At 48.4% G+C, this 19,149-nt stretch overlaps 8 protein-coding genes across 8 annotated transcripts; 3 read left to right on the top strand and 5 right to left on the bottom strand.

Annotated features, from left to right (window-relative positions):
* Positions 1–958: 958 nt before the first annotated feature.
* On the bottom strand, positions 959–4,832 carry N7446_006912 (putative SNF2 family helicase/ATPase; the record flags this gene model as incomplete). Its single annotated transcript, XM_058515659.1, has 4 exons — positions 959–1,363; positions 1,421–4,465; positions 4,530–4,566; positions 4,699–4,832. 4 exons carry the CDS (start codon positions 4,830–4,832, stop codon positions 959–961), a joined length of 3,621 nt encoding a protein of 1,206 aa, XP_058372837.1.
* Positions 4,833–5,551: 719 nt separating this feature from the next.
* N7446_006913 (uncharacterized protein) lies at positions 5,552–7,967 on the bottom strand (the record flags this gene model as incomplete). The annotated part of the gene is made up of 13 exons (XM_058515660.1): positions 5,552–5,579; positions 5,629–5,791; positions 5,843–6,015; positions 6,068–6,168; positions 6,215–6,522; positions 6,572–6,907; positions 6,955–7,024; positions 7,086–7,269; positions 7,322–7,467; positions 7,523–7,617; positions 7,667–7,716; positions 7,767–7,800; positions 7,853–7,967. 13 exons carry the CDS (start codon positions 7,965–7,967, stop codon positions 5,552–5,554), a joined length of 1,803 nt encoding a protein of 600 aa, XP_058372838.1.
* A 694-nt stretch (positions 7,968–8,661) lies between these two features.
* Positions 8,662–10,434, top strand: N7446_006914 (uncharacterized protein; the record flags this gene model as incomplete). The annotated part of the gene is made up of 8 exons (XM_058515661.1): positions 8,662–8,772; positions 8,821–8,909; positions 8,963–9,057; positions 9,106–9,692; positions 9,742–9,775; positions 9,825–10,042; positions 10,094–10,177; positions 10,231–10,434. Exons 1-8 carry the CDS (start codon positions 8,692–8,694, stop codon positions 10,432–10,434), a joined length of 1,392 nt encoding a protein of 463 aa, XP_058372839.1. The 5' UTR covers positions 8,662–8,691.
* Positions 10,435–10,875: 441 nt separating this feature from the next.
* N7446_006915 (SIR2 family NAD-dependent protein deacylase) lies at positions 10,876–12,207 on the bottom strand. Its single transcript, XM_058515662.1, has 2 exons — positions 11,794–12,207; positions 10,876–11,722 (listed from the first exon to the last, which is right to left on the bottom strand). The coding sequence occupies exons 1-2, from the start codon at positions 12,128–12,130 to the stop codon at positions 11,103–11,105; spliced, it is 957 nt and encodes a 318-aa protein (XP_058372840.1). The 5' UTR covers positions 12,131–12,207; the 3' UTR covers positions 10,876–11,102.
* Positions 12,208–12,989: 782 nt separating this feature from the next.
* Positions 12,990–14,033, top strand: N7446_006916 (uncharacterized protein; the record flags this gene model as incomplete). Its single annotated transcript, XM_058515663.1, has 2 exons — positions 12,990–13,555; positions 13,613–14,033. 2 exons carry the CDS (start codon positions 12,990–12,992, stop codon positions 14,031–14,033), a joined length of 987 nt encoding a protein of 328 aa, XP_058372841.1.
* A 204-nt stretch (positions 14,034–14,237) lies between these two features.
* N7446_006917 (DNA-repair protein UmuC-like N-terminal) lies at positions 14,238–15,808 on the bottom strand (the record flags this gene model as incomplete). The annotated part of the gene is made up of 3 exons (XM_058515664.1): positions 14,238–14,912; positions 14,963–15,079; positions 15,143–15,808. The coding sequence occupies 3 exons, from the start codon at positions 15,806–15,808 to the stop codon at positions 14,238–14,240; spliced, it is 1,458 nt and encodes a 485-aa protein (XP_058372842.1).
* A 423-nt stretch (positions 15,809–16,231) lies between these two features.
* N7446_006918 (ubiquitin-like protein ATG12) lies at positions 16,232–16,890 on the top strand (the record flags this gene model as incomplete). The annotated part of the gene is made up of 3 exons (XM_058515665.1): positions 16,232–16,493; positions 16,575–16,774; positions 16,831–16,890. 3 exons carry the CDS (start codon positions 16,232–16,234, stop codon positions 16,888–16,890), a joined length of 522 nt encoding a protein of 173 aa, XP_058372843.1.
* Positions 16,891–17,019: 129 nt separating this feature from the next.
* Positions 17,020–18,170, bottom strand: N7446_006919 (3-methyl-2-oxobutanoate hydroxymethyltransferase ECM31; the record flags this gene model as incomplete). The annotated part of the gene is made up of 2 exons (XM_058515666.1): positions 17,020–17,640; positions 17,706–18,170. 2 exons carry the CDS (start codon positions 18,168–18,170, stop codon positions 17,020–17,022), a joined length of 1,086 nt encoding a protein of 361 aa, XP_058372844.1.
* Positions 18,171–19,149: the final 979 nt, after the last annotated feature.

Here is a 19,149-nt window from a genome sequence, read left to right on the forward strand (position 1 = left end):
GAGTATCAGAGCCGTGGTAGCGAGTTGTGGAGGTTTACATACCACCGATTGAGGATCTAGAGGACCGATTTAAGCAGGGGAAGTTTACGAAACACCGAAAACCTATATTCTAGCGGTTAACTCCAATTACTCTACCAAAAGGCAGACTTCCCAGGTCAATGAGACGAATAACCTTGTCGGTGTTCCCGAGTATCAAGCCAGGGCACACGAAGGCGACATTCGGTGACCTCGGACTATAACCGCAGACAGTACATTTCTAGACCGGTCGAGAATCACTCTCAGCTACAGTATAATGGAGGATACCCCACAAAATCTAGGACATTTACTTTGTTGAGGTAGATAATGTGGTATCAATGTTCTAGGACATTGTGATGAGATAGTCTCAGCATTGACAGTCCTTCCAATGAAGATTGACAGCTTCATAACTCATATCATGGGCCATGAGAAACCGGCCTGTTTGTTCAAAAGATAATATACCGTCTACTTCGGAGCTCTCTAATTCCACTACATGGCCATTGTCGAAATTGAGGTAGGCATCAGTGTTGTAAGCTTCCAATCGGACGGCAATCCCGAGTCCCACGCAGAGCTTGCCATAACTAAAACAGGGGTGAGCTTTTGACTCGTGGGCATGCTTTCCGAAATTATGGCAATGTTTTGCTCCCACCCTTGGTTCTGGTCTACACCAGCCTAGAACAATCTCAGCTCCGGTTATCGAGACTATCAGTTGCTGCTATGTAGATCATCAAATAAATATAGGGTCCACGAGGAAGCGTTTGCTCGTTAGTGAATTGAATGTACGAATTGTGCCAACGATCAAATGAATATCAAACAAGAAAGAGGTAAATCTAATGATCAAATACACCGAACATTGATGCAGTCTACCATATCCTCAGCTGCCAACCGTAACTCCCTAAAATCTCGCCCCTAAACGTCATTTCATAATTTCATTTCATGCCGCTCACCAGCGACGACCATAAACCGAGTCTTCATTTCGTGGACGGTTGGGCTGGAATTCCCGGCCGCGGCTGCGAGGATCAGAATATGACCCCTGCGAAGATGTAGGGGCGGGTGTAGCCTCTTCTGCGGAGCTCAACAAGCCTACTCGGCTGTTGAAGTCCAAAGTGCTCTGGTTATCGGTGAATTTTGATTCGGCGTCGTGACCAAAGAGCGCCATCATATCACGCATGGTCAATTTGCCAGCGCCAGCCTTGCCTTCGATGGTGGCGTTGGCTAGCTCGCGCTTGCGGTCTTGCAGCTCGACAATTCGCTCCTCGACGGTGCCCTTGATGACCATTTTGTAGATTTTGACATCGATTGTCTGGTTCAGGCGATGGACACGGTCGATAGCCTGCTCCTCCACGAACTAGATTGAGAGTTAGCATTGCATATTATTCTCGAGGAGTTCGAGATCATGACTTACGGGATTCCAGAAAGGCTCCAGAATAACGACACGACTGGCTGCAGTCAGGTTAAGACCCAATGCACCGGCACGCAGACTGCAGAGTAGCACACGGGTTCCATTGTGGTTTCGGAGTTTCTCGAGACTCGCCTCACGGTGGTTGTTTGCCATTCCACCATCGTAACGTGCAAAGCCGATGTTGGCTGAGTTCAGAAAAGGCTCGATCTTGTCGAGCATAGAGGTGAAGACGGAGAAGACAATGAACTTGAAGTTGGGTGCCTCGCGATTGAGAATCTTCATCAAGTGACGAATCTTGGTGGATGGCAACTCGCCGTTTTCACCTTCCTCGTTGTATTCCCCATCTGAGTCGGACTCCTCGTCCTCGGAGTCGCTCAGAACAATGGGCTTGCTCTTTCTTCTAGATGGAGATTCGATCTCATCATCTGTCTCATCTTCAGAGTTGAGCCATTCACCGCCACCTTCGGCATTCTCGTCGTCTGAACCACCTGCCTTTCCGAGGCTTGGCAGTTTGCGTTGATCCTCCGGGACGACCCATTCGCCCTCGTCCTCTTCATCATCACTGTCAAGGATGACTCGTCGGTTCTTCCGGGAACGGGCAAGTTGGGCCTCAGATCTGCGAAGGGAAGGAGATTCTGGAGCATCCTTCTTGTGAATCTTCTTCGACTTCTTCTTTTTCTTGTCCGTGCCGATGATATCGGTGTTGAGATCAGCTTCGCATTCGCCACAGCGACTGCTACCAGCCTTGGCCTCATCTTGGCTAAGTTCCGTTTGACAAACGTCACATTTCTTGGTGACAACACTCATTGCGCCGAAGAGTTCCGCCATGCTGTCGAGATCATCGGATTTTGCCTGAGCGGATTGGCTACCGGTAGGATTGGTTTGCAAAAATATATCTTTGTCCTTGGCCAAATCACCTTTGACAAGGTCGGGGTGATTACAGCATTGACGGAGACGCAAGAGCAGGACCAAAGCGCCGGCGTAGTCAACCTTAGCACCACCCATCATCTGCTCAAGGCTGTTTTCGGTCCGTTGTTCTAGGCGTTTGTAAAAGTTCAACTCTCCAGGCATGAATTCGGGGGTCACCTTGATGACCTCACGCTTGGTGATGTGGAAGCCGTTAGATTTCTTAGGTTTCCCATCTTCTCCTTCGTCGCCGTCCTTCACGTCGTTGTTGAGCTTGAGAACATCTTTGGTACGCCGTTTCATGAAAGCCTTCAAGTAGACTTGCAGCCGCTGGATAGCGAGACCTCCGCGGCCATTGGCTAGTGGCCGGCTGATTTGGTCTCTCCAAGCAGCCAAGTCATCGTAAGGCTTCACTCGAAGGAATTTGATCAAACTTTGCAGCTCATCCAAGTTGTTCTGCAAGGGTGTTCCTGACAGGCACCACCGGTACTGAGCATCCAACGCATACGCTGACTGCGTAGCTTTGGCGTTGCGGTTCTTGATGGTGTGTGCTTCATCGAGAATGATACGGTACCAGTGGATCGAAAACAGACCGGCCTTCTTGGCCTTGTCTGAGGCGGATGAATTGAAGTCCGAGGTGAGTGTACCATAGGTTGTGATAACAATATCATAATCGTCCAAGGTCTTTGAGGTCTTCGCCCGTGTCGCACCATGATAGACGCATACAGAGAGCTTATGAGTTTTTTCGACTTTGTCTTTAATTTCGGATTCCCACTGTTTGATCAGTGCAAGGGGCGCAATGACCAAAGTAGAACTGCTGCAGTTGGGAGGCAATTTGGTAGTTTTGCCCTCTTTTTCGTCGCTGTCTTCGCTGTGTTCGTGGTCGGATTTACGGTTCTTGAGCATCAGAGCAATTGCCTGCACTGTTTTCCCCAATCCCATATCGTCTGCAAGGATTCCACCCTTGGGAAAGATTCCCTTAGTCGTCTTTCGGCCGGTCTCTTTGTCGCACATCCATCGCACACCGTCAATTTGGTGCGGCAAAAGGGTGACTTTCAGGCCCTCAACCACCCCATCCTCTTCATCATCATCATCATATTCTTCTTCTTCCTCCTCCTCCTCTTCTTCATCCTCATCTGCTTCGACGTCGTCCTTTTCTTCTTTAGCGACTTCCTCGTCCTCGATGGATGGACTATCTGAGGGGCTTCTTTCTTTTGGCACATAGTCGGAGTCGTCCTTGGAGTCCGTCGCGTCATTCACAGTGACGCCTTGCAGTTGATCAGCGAGACCGTCAAGGTCATCGACAGTCTGTTCTTTCTTCGTGTCTCTGACAACTGGGGTTTCATTCTCCTTTTTAGAGCTCTTCTTGGACTGCTTCTTCTTTTTGCCCTTTTTCTTGGTCTTCGGCTTGGACTCGGATTTCTCCTCTTCGTCTTCAAATGCACCTTCCAGCAGGGCTTTGATGTTTTCGTTTGCCATAGCTGTATCCACATATCCGTGCATATCCATAGCCCCAAATTCAGGCGGCGCACGGGAATCCGACCTACCAGCAGGGCCACTATCAGGCTGGGTGAGATCTATGAAGCTTTGGAGATTCTTGGAGGCATTTGACATCTTCGGCGGAAGAGGCTTGGATGTGAAAATCGGCCGAGGAGCACGTGGAGTTGTCCAGGTAACATTCTCAGGGCGCTTGATGCTCACTGATCCGGGTGGGTTGAGTGGACGGGCATTGTTGTAGGCCGATGGCGCCACTGGCTTGAAGGGATCCCACGGCTCGCTGCGTTTCGCTGATGGGGTCGCGGCTGGGCCACCTGTAGCGGGCTGGCGGTATGGCTGAGACGCGGCATGCTGACCTGGATGCTGAGGCTGCGGTCGAGGGGCGGGTCGGTGATGCTCGGCTCGAGACTGGTTGGGCTTCGGTATATTGAAAAGATGGTTGGATCGGTGCTGTGGGTGGCCGATCGGCGATGGCTTTCCGAATTCCGGTTGCTGGACATGTGCGGGGCGAGCTTGAGGATTGGGCTTGCCCGGAGTGAGGGACTCCGTGGGAGCGTTGCTTTCCCTGGCCATTTTGTGGTGAACGAGGGACGCGGGCTGAATGTGCGGCGGGGTCTTGGGTCCGAAGTCAAGTGCGTACTTCGACTAAGGCGCAGTTGGCGGTGACTTGGCAGATAGGTGAAGCCTCCGATGATCAAATTCAATGTACCGCAGCTAGTCGCGAGGAAAAGGATCTGATCAGGGCGCTGGAATGTAGGTCAGTATTGGTGTTCTCGAATATTGTGGCCCGCTCGGGGATTTCTGGGAAGCAAGGGGGTCACGGTGCGTGACTTAAGATAGAAGCAAAGCCAGGAGTAAATCGAGACCATCTCACTTACCTTTTGCCGTCGATGGGTGGTGGGGTTGAAGAAACGTCGACGATATCGATATCGATTTGTTTTGGTGTGTGGGCCTGATTCCCTAGCAACGGGTGGCCTGAGGCAGCACTGCGGGCAAACAAAGAAAGCTGCATAGTCCGCGATTATTATATCCTTTCAGTCACTCTACGCGTGAAGATGTTGGAAAAGAGGAGAAAAACTAAGATGTATTCAGTGGAAACCACAAAGCAGGAAGAAAAGAAACAAAGAACATGTATAGTAGAGGGCTAAATCAGCTTGAAGAATAGAACACTAGATGCAAGATACTATAGCAAATTCCACACCCCCAAATGTCCGTCCACCAGATTGCGTATATTCTGTCTCGAGTGTGTTTTGAGTGTATTTTGAGTGTTCCCAAGGTAGTCCACACCATTTGGCACCGATATTGCCCCTTCCCAAGGTACATATTTCTTAAGATGTACTATGGAGATAGTTACCAACCGCGTCATAAACCACCAAGAAAGCTGCGTGCAACAAACTAGAAGCTGTCGCACAATCTTGTAGTAATTTAAGACGTCTACGCCCCTTACAAATTAAGGGGGCTTCGGACGATTCTTTAAGGCCAAAATTTTACATTAGATATCATAATTTGTTTCGCCTTCGCATTTGCGTAGCGGTATTGGGAATTTCTAACACATGTAGGGGAAAATCCTAACCAAAGGCTCCTCTTATGTCAAAGTCCGAAGTTCTTAGCCGTTTTGAAATCTAGATCCGTACCGAATCGAGCTATTTACAAAGACATCAACCGTGACACATAGGATATACGTATAGACTCTACTGCATAGTCTGTTCAGTACTTTAGCGAAGTTGAGTCCTAAGTCTCTTTCCAAATGGATGGAACCCTGTACAGTTATTAGCCCATGCAAGTCAAGTGTCATGCTTCGCACTTACGCAACCTCAACTACGGCACATCTTCCACCCTCGACAACCCTCCTTGCCTCTTTAAGAGCAGGGTCGAGGTCAGCTTGAGTGGTAACTGTCTTGCCCCAAGCATTTCCAGCCGCAGTGGCAATTCCGGGATAGTCTGGCGAGGGATCAAACGAGATATTGAGATCTGCAGTAAATCAGCTACCGCGCATGAGAATACCAGCCCTCCTTAACTTACCCCGCCTATTTGACTTGGACGCTAAGCCGTCCTTGTGTACGAGAAGGGCAGAAACTTTTGGTGCATTCCATCCACCATTGTTCAGCACGATCATGAGGAATGGAACGTCGTAGCGTCTGGCGATCCAATACACACTCTCCATTTGGGAGAATAGATATACTCCATCACCGACACTGAAGTATTGTTAGCTTGACATCGAGAGAACTCAGTATTTCTGGCACTCACATTCCACAAACGAACGAATTGGGCTTGGCTAATTTGACGCCCAGTGCCGCACCGCCGCCCCATCCAAGGCCACCGGCGCCGCTGCCAACCAGGCTCCCTGGCTAGTGATCATTAGCAGATATCAATGAGATCATGAAAAATATATACCTCAGACAAATTCAGATGATGGATGAGAATTCCTGCGTTGGTGACAGCTTCTATGGCATATGTAGTGTCTTGTGGAAGAGCGTCGCGCAATCTAGATGTTAAATACGGCACACTGATAACACCATCTTCTGATGGCGTTTCAAGATTCTGCAGGGTCTTTCTCCAGTTTTTGTAACTGTTTGATCGGTCCTCGAATGCTTGGGTGTATAGAGCTCTGTTGATATCAGCCTTAGCCAGGAAAGCATTGATTTGTCTCAGTGCGATTGAGCATCCGACTTTGAATCTGCGAGTGGCATTGATCGAAAACACTATTACTCAAAGTTAGATGTATCAGGTGATAAGTATCCAAACACGTACGTGGCATTTGCTGTTTGAGTGGGTCAACGTCAAGATGGAAGATCTTGGTGCCAGGTCGAGGCTTGCCAGCCGTCGGGATCCAAGGTACATCACAGTCCATAATGAGGATCACATCGGCTTCAAAAACCTCTGGGTGGGTAGTGACAGTACAACCTCGATATGCCTCATGAGTACTGCGCAGGCACAAGTCCGAGCCGATCTGCTCGACTACAGTAATGGGCAGTGTATCACAAAGCTTCTCAAGGAGGGCGGGCGCTTCATGATTGCGACCAAGCGATGTGGTAAGAACAAGCGGGTGCTTTGCGTTCATCAGCTCCTTGGCGATATATTCAACCTCTGCTGAAGTCAGCCATGCTAAGCCATAGAAGGTTCACATGTCTTACCTGCTTCCGGCAACGCACTTGGTGCAACGGAAGTAAGAGTATCTGCCTCCAAACTCTCCCTTGGCACACGCTACATAAATCGCCATCGTCAGCCATGATTTAGGACAAATCGGTCTTCTGGGGATGTTTACTTCCTCCAGAACTTCTCTGGCAGCCATAATATATGCTGGTCCCTTGGGGTCAGACGTTGCAAACTGCAACGCTCTTGCGACCATTTGTTTGATATTGCGTCCTGTCTTGATCTCACCAGTGTATCTGCAGTATTGGCGAACAATGGCTGCCTGATCAGGGACATCTTGAAGCCAATGGATAAACCTGTCGCTATGTCAGTCTGAAGCATACCTCTCATCTTCTTGAGGGAACTGACTCTGTTCTAGAACCAAGCAGTTCGCCATTCTGAGTGAAAGGACTCAAGCCAGCAAAACAAAGGACAGGGACTCTGCCAACGGATGCGTTATGGACTGACTGTCCCAAGGCAAGGGTACCACAATCGACATGCACAATAACACATTGCTAGCCAGTCAGAAGTCAGTAGAGAGCGGTGTGGTTGGCCTCTATATGATCATACCGGAACTCCCGTGACCTGGGCATAGCCTAAGGCTGCCGAAAGGGCAACTAACTCAGAAGGACAAGTGATGATGTTTGGGAAGTTAGTTTTGTTCTCTGCTTTCAATCAGCCCTGACCAACGAATCCCATCTTGGTGGAAATCACCTTGCTTCGCCTTGATCATCGCTTCCAACATGGCGGGGTGGTCACTTCCTCTGTTCACCGGTCAGGATAAAACACTGTGACAATAATTCAAAGGACTTACAGGTTCACAAAACAGTGAGTGATACCGGACTCAGCTGGGGAAACCGTTAGCTTCATACACACTGCTAGTAGAATATTCTCACATACACAGAGCCTCGAAGAAGTTCTCAGCGGCAGTTGTTAGCCGGCCATCTTTAACGATCTCATCCTGATCGTTATCTTCCTTTCTTCTCTTTTGAGGAATCGAGGATCTAGTAGTCATGATGTGGAGCTGTGTTGAAGATTGATAATGTTTTCTGTACATGCAAGGGGGAAGTCCAAGTTTAAATATGTATAACCCCGCACGGATATACCTCAACAAGAACCAATAGCTCGTAGCAAATATAAGGGGCTGGTCTAAGATTTTTACAGTGGGCCATTGCACGATCACACACTACGGGAGTCTGATCGGCAACTTCGCTGTGGAGGTTCCTCATGGGATCTCCGCGATTGGCTGGCCAGCGATTCTATGGCCCACAGTTATAGATCCACCACGATCCAATTCACTGCGTTGATATTCTATGGTGTGCATACACATCACAAACACGTGCATTTTAGGTAACGGTCTTGGCACATCTTGAATGACCATCCATGATGGAGCTGCCTAAGAGTGCCGATGAGAGACCATATGTGCATTGTGTGATATCTGAAAGACGGACGTATTCGCCTGCGATGAGGAATAAAGAGCAAAAACCAACAAAACAATCAGCACCTCGCACCATTTATATTTTATGTATTCAAATCGAGTCCAAATTCTGTACAATCTAGATGTATACTCACCGTTGGAATATGGATATGCCTTTATGCCATAGAACACCAGTCCCGCGGAGATTCCGGGCCAATCAAATGCATGACGTAAGCGAATTCACCATATCGCGAGTAATACCCTTTCCCAATCCAAGTTATGCAAAGCAAACGGCCAACAGCTGGCATCGGATATTTCCACTATGTCGCAAAGCACGGGATCCACCGGGCAACGCAGGAAAACAACCGAGGCTTGCAACCCATGCCGCGCGCGAAAGTTGAAGGTAAAAGGAAATCCCCCGAAACAGTGCATCCCATACTAACATTTCTAGTGCAACGGGATGCTCCCCTGCGAATCATGTGAAAGGAACAAGGTAAAATGTTCCTATGACCCTTCGACATCTGCGAGCAGACTTACCGGGTAACTCGCGCCAAAAGTAACACCATGCATGCGAGCGCTAACGTTCGACGCAGTGATCTTGATATCATCAATGCGAGGGTCATGGAGCTGGAAAGAGCCGTTTTCGGTGAGAGGACATATCAGCCCAGGAGAACGGTGGAGTTGGCAGGTATGCATACTTCATTTCGACTCAAACACAAACGCTTATAAAGAGCAGATGCCCCACAGATCACAAATGATACGGTGTCTGGTGTCACGTTCGTCGACGAAAAAATGGGAGTAGCTGATTATTTTGGGTCTACGTCAACAATAGATCTCCTCAAATCATTTCACGAGACAGTTCAAGAGGTATTAGATCATGCTCCCTCCAGTGGAGCCGATGAGCGGGCAAGCAAGCGACAGCGGCGGGAAGCAATTGAGCACCCAATAAATTCCGATGCCTCTCGCAACTTCCGAATCCAGGATATATATGCCTCACCAACTGTCCGAAGGGCGACTAGCTGGTGGCCAAGCGGAAACCTTGTTGAGGTCCACCTAGACTACTTCTTCGGTATCGTCTATAGCACAATCCCAATCTTCGACGAAAAAGTATTCCGTGCCGCCTTCAGACGCTTCGCGAACACTTCAGAAAGTTCCCAAAGACTACAGTGGGAATGTCTCACATATTCTATTTTAGCTCTGGGGGCTCTATATTCATCCAACGACACCGAATGTGCAGCCAGCTATTTTGCCGAAGCACAGGGTCTCCTCGGAAGTTTGCTTGGGGTCAGCGCCTTGAGGACTGCGCAAGCAGCTTTACTGATGGTTTGTTTGCCCTTGCTCTGTCAGGTTGATTGTATTGACAAGATAATAGGCCGTATATGCTCATTATACGGCTCAACATAACCGTATGTCCATCCTACTTGTGCTATGCTCACATGCTAACTGCGTGATTAGTTGCATACGACTACTTAGGGATTGCTATCAGACTTGCGTACTCGGCAGGATTGAACAGAAATTTCGACGAAATCGGCTTTACGAACATTGTCGTACAGGAGGCCAGGCGAACGTGGTGGACCCTGTATAGCCTGGAGTCCGAGCTGTGTGTGGAATACGGCAGACCACTCTGTATTCGAGAAACTGATTCTATAGCGTCATACCCACAAGAGACTCTGGTGAGTATTATAATCTCATTGATCTCGATAAGCTATCTGACGAGTATTCAGGACGAGACAGCCACTGTTAGCAGAGTATCCTTCATTATTGTCATGGCCAAGTTTTCCAGAACCGTCCGCAAGATCATTGATTTGGTAAGATAATTACATTTTCAACGTTGCTGCCCAATGCTAATTCCTTTCAACAGGTTTCAAACATCGACGAAAAACGAAATGGAATAAAATCCTTCGCTGGCCGGCTCATGAATCTCCAAGCGGAACTCATGACTTGGAGAGGGGAGTTGCCGGCACATCTCGCACCCAAAGATATCGCAACAAGTGAGGGACTGCGCGCAAGAGAAAGAATTGCGTGGGTTCAGCGGCAGTGCTGCGACATTGAACTTCGTGAGTGACTCAATATACTCGGTTCCAATCGTCAAATGCTTACCTCGGTGAACCATATAGGTTTTAACCATGTGATGATCATCATGCATCGCCCATTCTTCGCTAGCATAAGTTTTTCAACGCCATTCTATACCTCTAGCATGGCTCGGATTGTTTGTCTTGGAGCCGCTCAAGATACGGTATTATCATTACACAAGGCACTCGAGGAGGGGTATCATGTTGTTGAACGGCCTTCTTACTATCACCGCGTTGTTGCTGCCACTCTTGTTATATTGACAATTGCCTGTGATAGTCCTGCAGAAGAGAAGGCTGGATTACTGGAGACATGCTCAAAGAGTATAGTGCTTTTTGAAACTATGCAGTTTGGCTGCCCCGAAAAAGGTAGAGCACTGGTTCAAAACGCCTTGTCTCTTCTTTCTCCTTCGACTATAATAGGCCAAAAAGACGCTGCCATTTCCGCCCAATGAATGTGATATTTCATTTCAATCTATCAAACCATCAACTCAAAGTTTCTTCATTCGTAGTCGTAAAATGCTCGTAATTTCCATTCTCCATCAGTCACCAAGTCATGCAAAGCTAATATGAAACGCCCAAAATCTAAAATGGCCATTAGCCATATCCCATATCCCAATGATCACAATTCCCAATGCTACCCCAATTCTACCCCAGAAGAGACTTAAATCTCACCAATGACACCCTTCAAGATCTCGGGTACAATGACTCCAGCATCACCCTGGAAAAACCAATCCCCAAAATGAAGGTCACCAGGAGTATCATTAGAATCCATATTACACACAGCGATTCGTGCACCTTGAGAACGAGCTTCATGAACATACCCTGCGGCCGGCCATACCCTCGCACTGGTACCTATAACCAGACAGAGATCAATGGGGCCGGCTGCGATCCAACGATCGACTTCACTAAGCGTTTTCTCAGGCAGGGCTTCTCCAAACCACACAACACCCGGACGGAGCAACCCAGTCTTGCATTTAGGGCATTTAGGTAGATCATCCTCGCTTAGATGGGGGATTGGATTGCTGGCATCGGATATGTCAACTTCTTCTCCTGTGCCCAGAGCATTGTGGATAGCTTTCGCTGCTTCTTCACCGGTCTTGTCGGTCGTGGAGGGATGAAGGCCTGATGCCCTTTTTGGGATATCTAGGGCTGGAACGAGTGGGTCTGTGAAGTCGTTCTCACGGGTGTAGTTGCAGTAGAAGGAGGTGCATTTGAGGTCGAAGAGGTTGCCGTGTAGTAGATGTAGCTGGTTAGAAGGGTGGAGTGCTCGCTGGGACAGACCTAGACGACGGGAATATGTTATCAGCATTTTATAAAAGTTCAAGGGAAGGGATATTCATGGGAGAGTATACCGTCAACGTTCTGGCTAAGTGTAATGAAGTCTTCATTTCTCCGTGACAGTTCTGCCAGCGCGTAGTGCGCTTTGTTAGGCTCGGCCTGCAAAGCCATATGTCGTCGGTAACTATAAAACTGCCAAACAAGACCTGGAGTTCTCTGAAAGGCCTCGGGGGTTGCTAAAGAGGTTGCATCGTATGAACGCCAGAGTCCGCCGGCGCCACGAAAGGTGGGTAAGCCTGATGATGCGGAGATTCCAGCTCCAAGAAGAGCAATGACTCGCTTGCAGCCGCTAAGATATTCAGTAAATGACTGAAGATCAGCGGCTGGTACGAGGGCCTTTGATGGAGTCATGAGAAGAGATGTCTTGAGTTTCAAAGGTGTAGGAGATGTCGAAGGGGAAGCTTGGGTGGAGCCGCGGGGAAATATAACTTAACGTAATTCACATGCGAGTGAGCCACCCAAGCGAGTGGGCCACCCCAAAACACATAGTAAAAGCGATATATTCTACATTTATATCTCAACAACCATGTTTTTATTTTATCTCCTTATTTCACGATAGTCATTGATAAGACTAATTAGCGTTCTATATCAATTTTAAGGATAGCAGAAGGCTATATTATGGTCATTTCAAAAATTACCGAAAATTACGTTGCCAAAAACTAGATATATATACATTGCAACCATGATGTCTTAAACTTTCCTCAAACTCCCTATAGATGCTAGATATCACTTAAGAAGCATAAATATATAAGGAAAACTCTAGATAGACTACCGTTGTTGAGATACCAAGTTGTAATTAATCGCTTTTACTATGTGTTTTGGGTTGGCCCACTCGCTTGGGTGGCTCACTCGCATGTGAATTACGTTAACGGCCAGGCAGCTAAGGCGCTAAGGCAGCAACATAGTTGGAGATCAAAGGCAGATGAGTGTTACCCATTATAAGGCGGTTTGGGTTTGCAAATACATAGAAATTGTTCTTGTAATACATTTAAGAAGACAAGGGCAAGAATTAAAACTTGGCTGGAAAAAAACAAGGAATAGAACAATAAAGCCGGTACTTTTGCCACGAACCCCACCAGCAGTGCCTCAGCTCTGCGAGTCAGGTTATCTATATGTCACGTCACAAGCTAGCCCTGATACTCCTGTTAGTGGCTTTTTGTCGACTTCAGACTATTTCCGATCTCAAATCTACCGGAGTTCCAACCGGAACATGGTGCCGATCAAAGAAGCCTACGAACACAACCTAAGAAGCATTATAAGAAGAAAAGACGAAGATGCACAAGCAAAGGAGTGGAACACACAAGCAAATGAAATCCAACTTCGCCCGGGGCAACTCACACCCCCATTACCAGAAGAGCCAGAGCTGACTGGACACACCACCCCGTCAGCAAATCGCAGACGATGGCCTTTCTCAAAACCACGCAAGCGGCAGCCAATAGCTCTCCAAAGTCAGTCTCCTCTCTTTCAAAATCTACCAACCGAGATCCGACTCCTCATCTGGGAGCACTACCTCTGTAGCCGTAAGCTGCATATCATGAGGACGAAATGGCGACAGGGAAGGGAGTCCCGCTCGCGAATCGTCGGGGTCCAATGCCATGAGCAGCTTGGAATCTGTCCATGCAGCCATCGCTGCTGGGGACAGTTGGCACGTCGACCGGCTGGTGGATGTGTTGGAGGATGGAGAGGAGATGGAGAGGTGACGGGTAATGAGGAAGACGAGTGGAAGTTTGATACGAGAGTTGATTTTGTGGCTCTTTTGCGGAGTTGTCGATTGATGTGAGTGAGCCTGGTCATCTTCCCTTACCATGGAATTAACCATTAACATAACGGCAGATACACTGAGACGATCGATATGATCTATCGGCATAATACATTTCTGTTCAACCACGCAGATACGATCGTTGATCTGCCGGGAATTATTCTACCACACAGGTTGAGCTTGATTCGTACTGTCCAGCTTGGTTTCGCTGATCCTGGTGGTAGAATGTGGGATAGGTGCTGTTGGGTTCTTGGTAATGAACTGCCTGCCTTGGAGAAGTTGACTATTCATTTGTTTCCTCATGTTATAGGTGATATGGATAATCTGCTTATGCCACTGCATCAGATTGAACAGCCTAGGATATTCGATGTCTGTCTCATCAAACCGTGGTATATAAAGAAGGGCTGGGAGGCCTCGTCAGGTCTTATTGATGCTCCTTTTCGTTTTGAGCTTATTGATAATGAGCTCCGCTCCCCGATAGGGATGTTGGCATAAGGGTCAGCGGCTATGGGAACGCTGATTTTTGATTGTATAGATCTTGTGGCTATCATAGGAATCCTTACAGATTTAAATCATGAGTTAAGATTTACCCAGGAGGAAAACGAAGAGATTTAGCAAAAGTTCGACATCATTGATAGCAAGAAACATTAGCCGACACATCACAGAATTAAACTCCTTTAACTATCCAACAAGCCCATTTCATCCTGCTTCATTCACTTGATCGATGTACCCCTGCCACTCTCTTCGCAAATCATGCGCGCTCCGAGCTGGGCTAGCATTTTCTCCACTGGTTCGCTGACCTTGAAATTTGTATCGAAGAAAACATGAAATTTCCCCTTCAATTTGTCCATCGCCCAGAAATTGAATCCAGCCCGAGTTCTCATATCCAACAAAGAGCTGCCCAGAAACCTTGCCATGCCATTGAAATGGCACCTTTTCTTCGGAAGCTCTCTTCGGCCGTTCTGGCATCCACAATATGCCATCGAGGATCCCGAGCTTGAGCGACCCGAAAATCTCGTCCCAATTCAACGTTAGGCATATCTTTGGGTGGACTCTGGGACCGTTGGCATTGAAAAGATTCCCAGTAGGCTCGTCAAATGCAATGTCGTATTCGCCGTTCAGTAGGCCGAGACGTCGCTTTGAGGGTTGGGCTTGCAAGGTCTGTTCATAGAGTGGTGGTGGCCCACGGGGATCCCCATAGCTGTCAGTCGCAGAGTTTGCGCTCACTGGGTAAGATCCGCTAGAAGGATACCGATCATCGAAAGGGTCTTGGTTGTATACAGAAGTGTGATGACTTTCAACAATATTTTGATCATCGAAGGGATCCGAATAGTCGCCAAAGTATTCATCATCGTAGCAATCATCGTAATCCTGCTATAATTGGTTATTTTTTTGCACTCAAGTGAAAGGAAGGATACACGTACGATCTCACGGTCATCACGATACGAAGGAGTGGAGGACCGGATGCCAATTTGGCCAATCCGTCCGCTCAGACCGAAGTTTCCATTCGTCGCTGTCCAAGCTCCTGACACTTGCCTTGTCTGTTGAGGGGAGCTAGTAGCAGATGGATTGCCATGGGCATGTCCCTCACTACCACTACCTACCACGCGGCGCCTGGCAGTCTGTAGCGGGGGAGCAGTATCGCCACTGCCTTGCCTTCGTCGTGCTTGATTGGGAAGCGCTGGTCGTTGTCTCTCTTGCGGTTGAACACCCGTGGACTGAGTAGTATTGTTTGGCACGCTGGCTCTGCCCACGCCACGGCGCCGAGCAGTCTGTTTAACGGATGGTCCCTCTCCCACCTCTTCACCTTCGATGTCACGACCTCTTTTGCGTGAAACGGAAGGAAAAGTGGTCACTGTGTTTCGGGTGATTGTCTCTGTTGTGGTGGTAGTTGTAGTATCGTCGATCGTTGGATTAGGGAGTCCAGATAATAGCGACCGTGCCGCTGTATCTTGTCTTTTCCATTCTTTCTTCAGTCTCTTCTCCATCAGGACCAGCTCGATAGGAACTTCTAGGATATCATCTTGTATGGCATCTAATAGTCTCATCTTTGCTGTTGCTTTGACCTTCGACGGTGACAGGCCATAGTGGAGGAGTTGAGCTTCAAACCAGTGAGCCGGATGGTCAGGCCTCTGGTTTCTGTCTGGGATGGAGGCATTAAAGATAGCTCTAAGCTCCGCAGGGATTGCTCGGCGATGGAGGTGACCGGAGGCCTCCACGTAGAAAGTATCCACGTCGTAGGAGAACTTGCCGTGGCTGACACGCGCCATGGTTTGAATGGCGAGATGAGGAGGATAAGCTGAAACTTGTGAGAATGAACTCCTCGAATAGAGTCGATGACGCGCCTTCCATATTCATTCAAACTACGCAAGACCGACGTCGTTGTATACTTCGGTCTCGCAAATCTACACAGAACAGACACCTTTAAGGTATCCTACGCTATTATCCTTGTATGCTCTGAATTTGGCTATCAGTAAAATATGGCTTCATGCTATTTACATGACAATACTACAAATTATGAACAAAGTCCTCAGTTGTATACAGTAGTGAGCAGGTGAGCTCCGGCATGTGCGTACCGCAGCCCAAACCCAAACCGCTTTAAGCTCCCCACCTCTCCCCATCTCCAACTTCCAACTTCCCTACGACGTACTTCGACCCCAATATCCAAGAACCCCTTATTATCGACATAAATCATGGATCCATCTTCACCGAGCTCCCCACAAAGCTCCCCACCCCCAAACCAACAGACATCAAGCACCCTCAGTCACCGCCCAAGTCCGCGCCAAACCCCCAGCTCAGGAACACCACCCGGCAACACAACCAATGCACCGATCCCAGACGATGAACATGGCGCCGACTTGCCCATGAACATGTCGGCATCTGTCATGTTGACCAACTTACCCCGCGATGCGCACCGGGCACTCGCCGATGTGGAGAGGATTGATTCAGGGAAAGGTATTTACCACCTCCACGGGCCTTCCCATGTAGCAGGAGGATCTTAGTGCATCGAATAATTACAAACTAACATATGTCTAGTCACTGTACGCTTCCAGCCTCTGCCATCAGCTCCCATTCTCAAGAATCGGGTGTTCAAGGTAAGCGCATCGCAGAAATTTGAAACGGTGGTCAAATTTCTGCGGAAGAAACTTGATTGCAAGGATACAGATTCTGTTTTCTGTTACGTTAACAGCGTCTTTGCGCCCGGGTTGGATGAGGGTATGGGTGGTCTGTGGAGGGTAAGTTGAGTCTAGCAGTTCCTACTAAGACATATACCAATGGTTTCATGATATAGTGCTTTAAAACAGATGATCAATTGATTGTCGCTTACTCCATGACCCCGGCATTTGGCTGAGCAGGCTCCCTCGCAGCCTACCCACAGGAACTGATGAATGAAATGATCTTATGTACAGATGATGATGCTTATAACAAAAATATGCAAGAAGTGGCCATGTGGAAAACGAGAAGGGACTGGATGCAATAATTATTTCTGGTAGCGTTCGTCTACCGATCTTTGGAATCCGGCGAGCTCCTCTTTTGGGATGGGATACGTGTATTCCTCTGATGGGAACGCTCGGCTCTTCACTTCATCTCGATATTGTGTGATTCCACGTGCAGCCTCGCCCCAAACGTTGGCAAATGGCTTGACGAACTTCGGGACGAACCGACCGGGTTGGAAATTGCCAGTCATGTCGACCTGCACGAGGACTTGACCTGAGCAGCCGTTGCCGGCACCAATGCCGATGGTTGGGATATGCAGCTTTTCCGTGATAAGAGCTGCGACCTCTGAAGGCATAGCTTCGAGGACAAGCATGAATGCACCAGCTTCTTGCATCGCCACCGCGTCATCCAACAACTTCAAAGCGCTAGATGTCGTCTTGCCCTGAACCCGGAAACCACCGAGTGCATTCTGTCGTTGGGGTGTGAGTCCAACATGACCCACGACAGGTACACCAGCCTGTGTGATACGTTTGATAGTGGGCGCCAATTCCTCCCCACCTTCAATCTTCACGCCATGCACGCGCCCTTCCTTAACCAAGCGAAGTGACGATTCAATAGCCTGCTCGGCAGATATCTCATATGAACCCATGGGCAGATCACCAACCTATAGAATGATGCTCGTCAGTCCGTGGCCATACCACACACCCGCCAACAAATTCACCGACTCACAATAAATGCACTCTTCGCTCCCCGGACAACACTCCGACAGTGTAATATCATTTCCTCCATCACCACCTCGGTGGTATTATCCAATCCCAATGCTACCATGCCCAAGCTATCCCCCACCAAAACCATATCCATCCCCGACGCATCTGCCACATGAGCACTGGGGAAGTCATGCGCCGTCAGCATGGCAATCGGTTCGCCCTTTTTATAAAGGTTCTGCAGCGTTTGGATCGTGACCTTCTTGCGCGCCTTGCCATTTCCGCTTGGTGTAGGTGTCGGCGAGGAGTAGGAACTATATCGGGTTTGCGAGGAGTGTGGCGTCGTGGTGGAGGATAGCGTAGGACAGCGGCAAGCGAGGATAATGTTCGAGGTTGAGGTCTGGCTTCGTGTACCAGCGAACATTCTTGTCCTGATAAATGACGAAGAAGCCAACGCCGTGCGACGCAGCGCAGGGCCTGGCGCAGCCATGATGTGCGATATGAGAGTCGGAGTGACGCGGACCAATATGAAAGCGCAAACAAGCAAACTCAAAACAAAACAGCCTTCCAAAATACAGTAGCAAGAAAGAAAATAGAGTGAGTTCCTTAGTAGTTGTCCAAAGCTATGGATCCTGGAGTTGTGGCAATGACCTCACTGGATAATCCAAAGCATAATTGACAGACAAAACAAGAAACAGCAGAAAAAAGCAGCTCAATATAAGACTTTCGGATATCACGGCTTGAGTCGACTGATCAATTATTCCATCCGTCCGGATGTACGTGCTGGGTTATGCGGCGTAGACAGGAGCATCTCAAAAAATCTTGAGGGTTGAAGATCTTCTGATACGCACGTACTGCCGATGATTACACGCGCCGAGTACCGAGAATTTGCGGGGTGACCTGCAGGGCGTAGGGCGTTGGACGTGGGATTTGGATAGGGAGTTGGGGTTGTTGTGGCATAGACTTAGTTTTAATTAAAGTCTTGGGATTTTCGGGATTTTACTTTAATCAAAGAGATTATATAGAGGGTTAATTAAAGCTTCAAAGCTGAACGAAGCTCATTGAGCTCGGCTGTATTTTACATTTGTTACTCTCACCGCCCTGGTATGGGGGTCACCGCCTACTGGTTGCGTCTCGCCGAGGTGATTACCGCTTTGGGTTAAGTGAGGGACTGAAGTGTTTACTCCATGGTATCCATATTCTACGCCGAAGAAGATAGTAGGGCACGGTTCAATTAGCACGATACAAACTGCATACAGATCATCGGAATAAATGCGGTATTCAGGTAAGTAATGTCACGAGAAAGGAAAAGTCTCAGCGAGACTACCGCCGTCTGCGCTGGGCAACAAGCCTCAGCCGTCGAAAAAGAAAAACACTCCACAGGTGGAGAGAGTGACATAAGGAAATGAATCTGGCGTTGAAAAATATGGCCCCGTGGGACCAAAATCGGGGATAACGATGTTCAATGG

Source organism: Penicillium canescens (assembly GCF_028828765.1).
Source record: "Penicillium canescens strain IBT 15451 chromosome Unknown utg000004l_segment0_segment0, whole genome shotgun sequence".
Taxonomy (NCBI): Eukaryota; Fungi; Ascomycota; class Eurotiomycetes; order Eurotiales; family Aspergillaceae; genus Penicillium; species Penicillium canescens.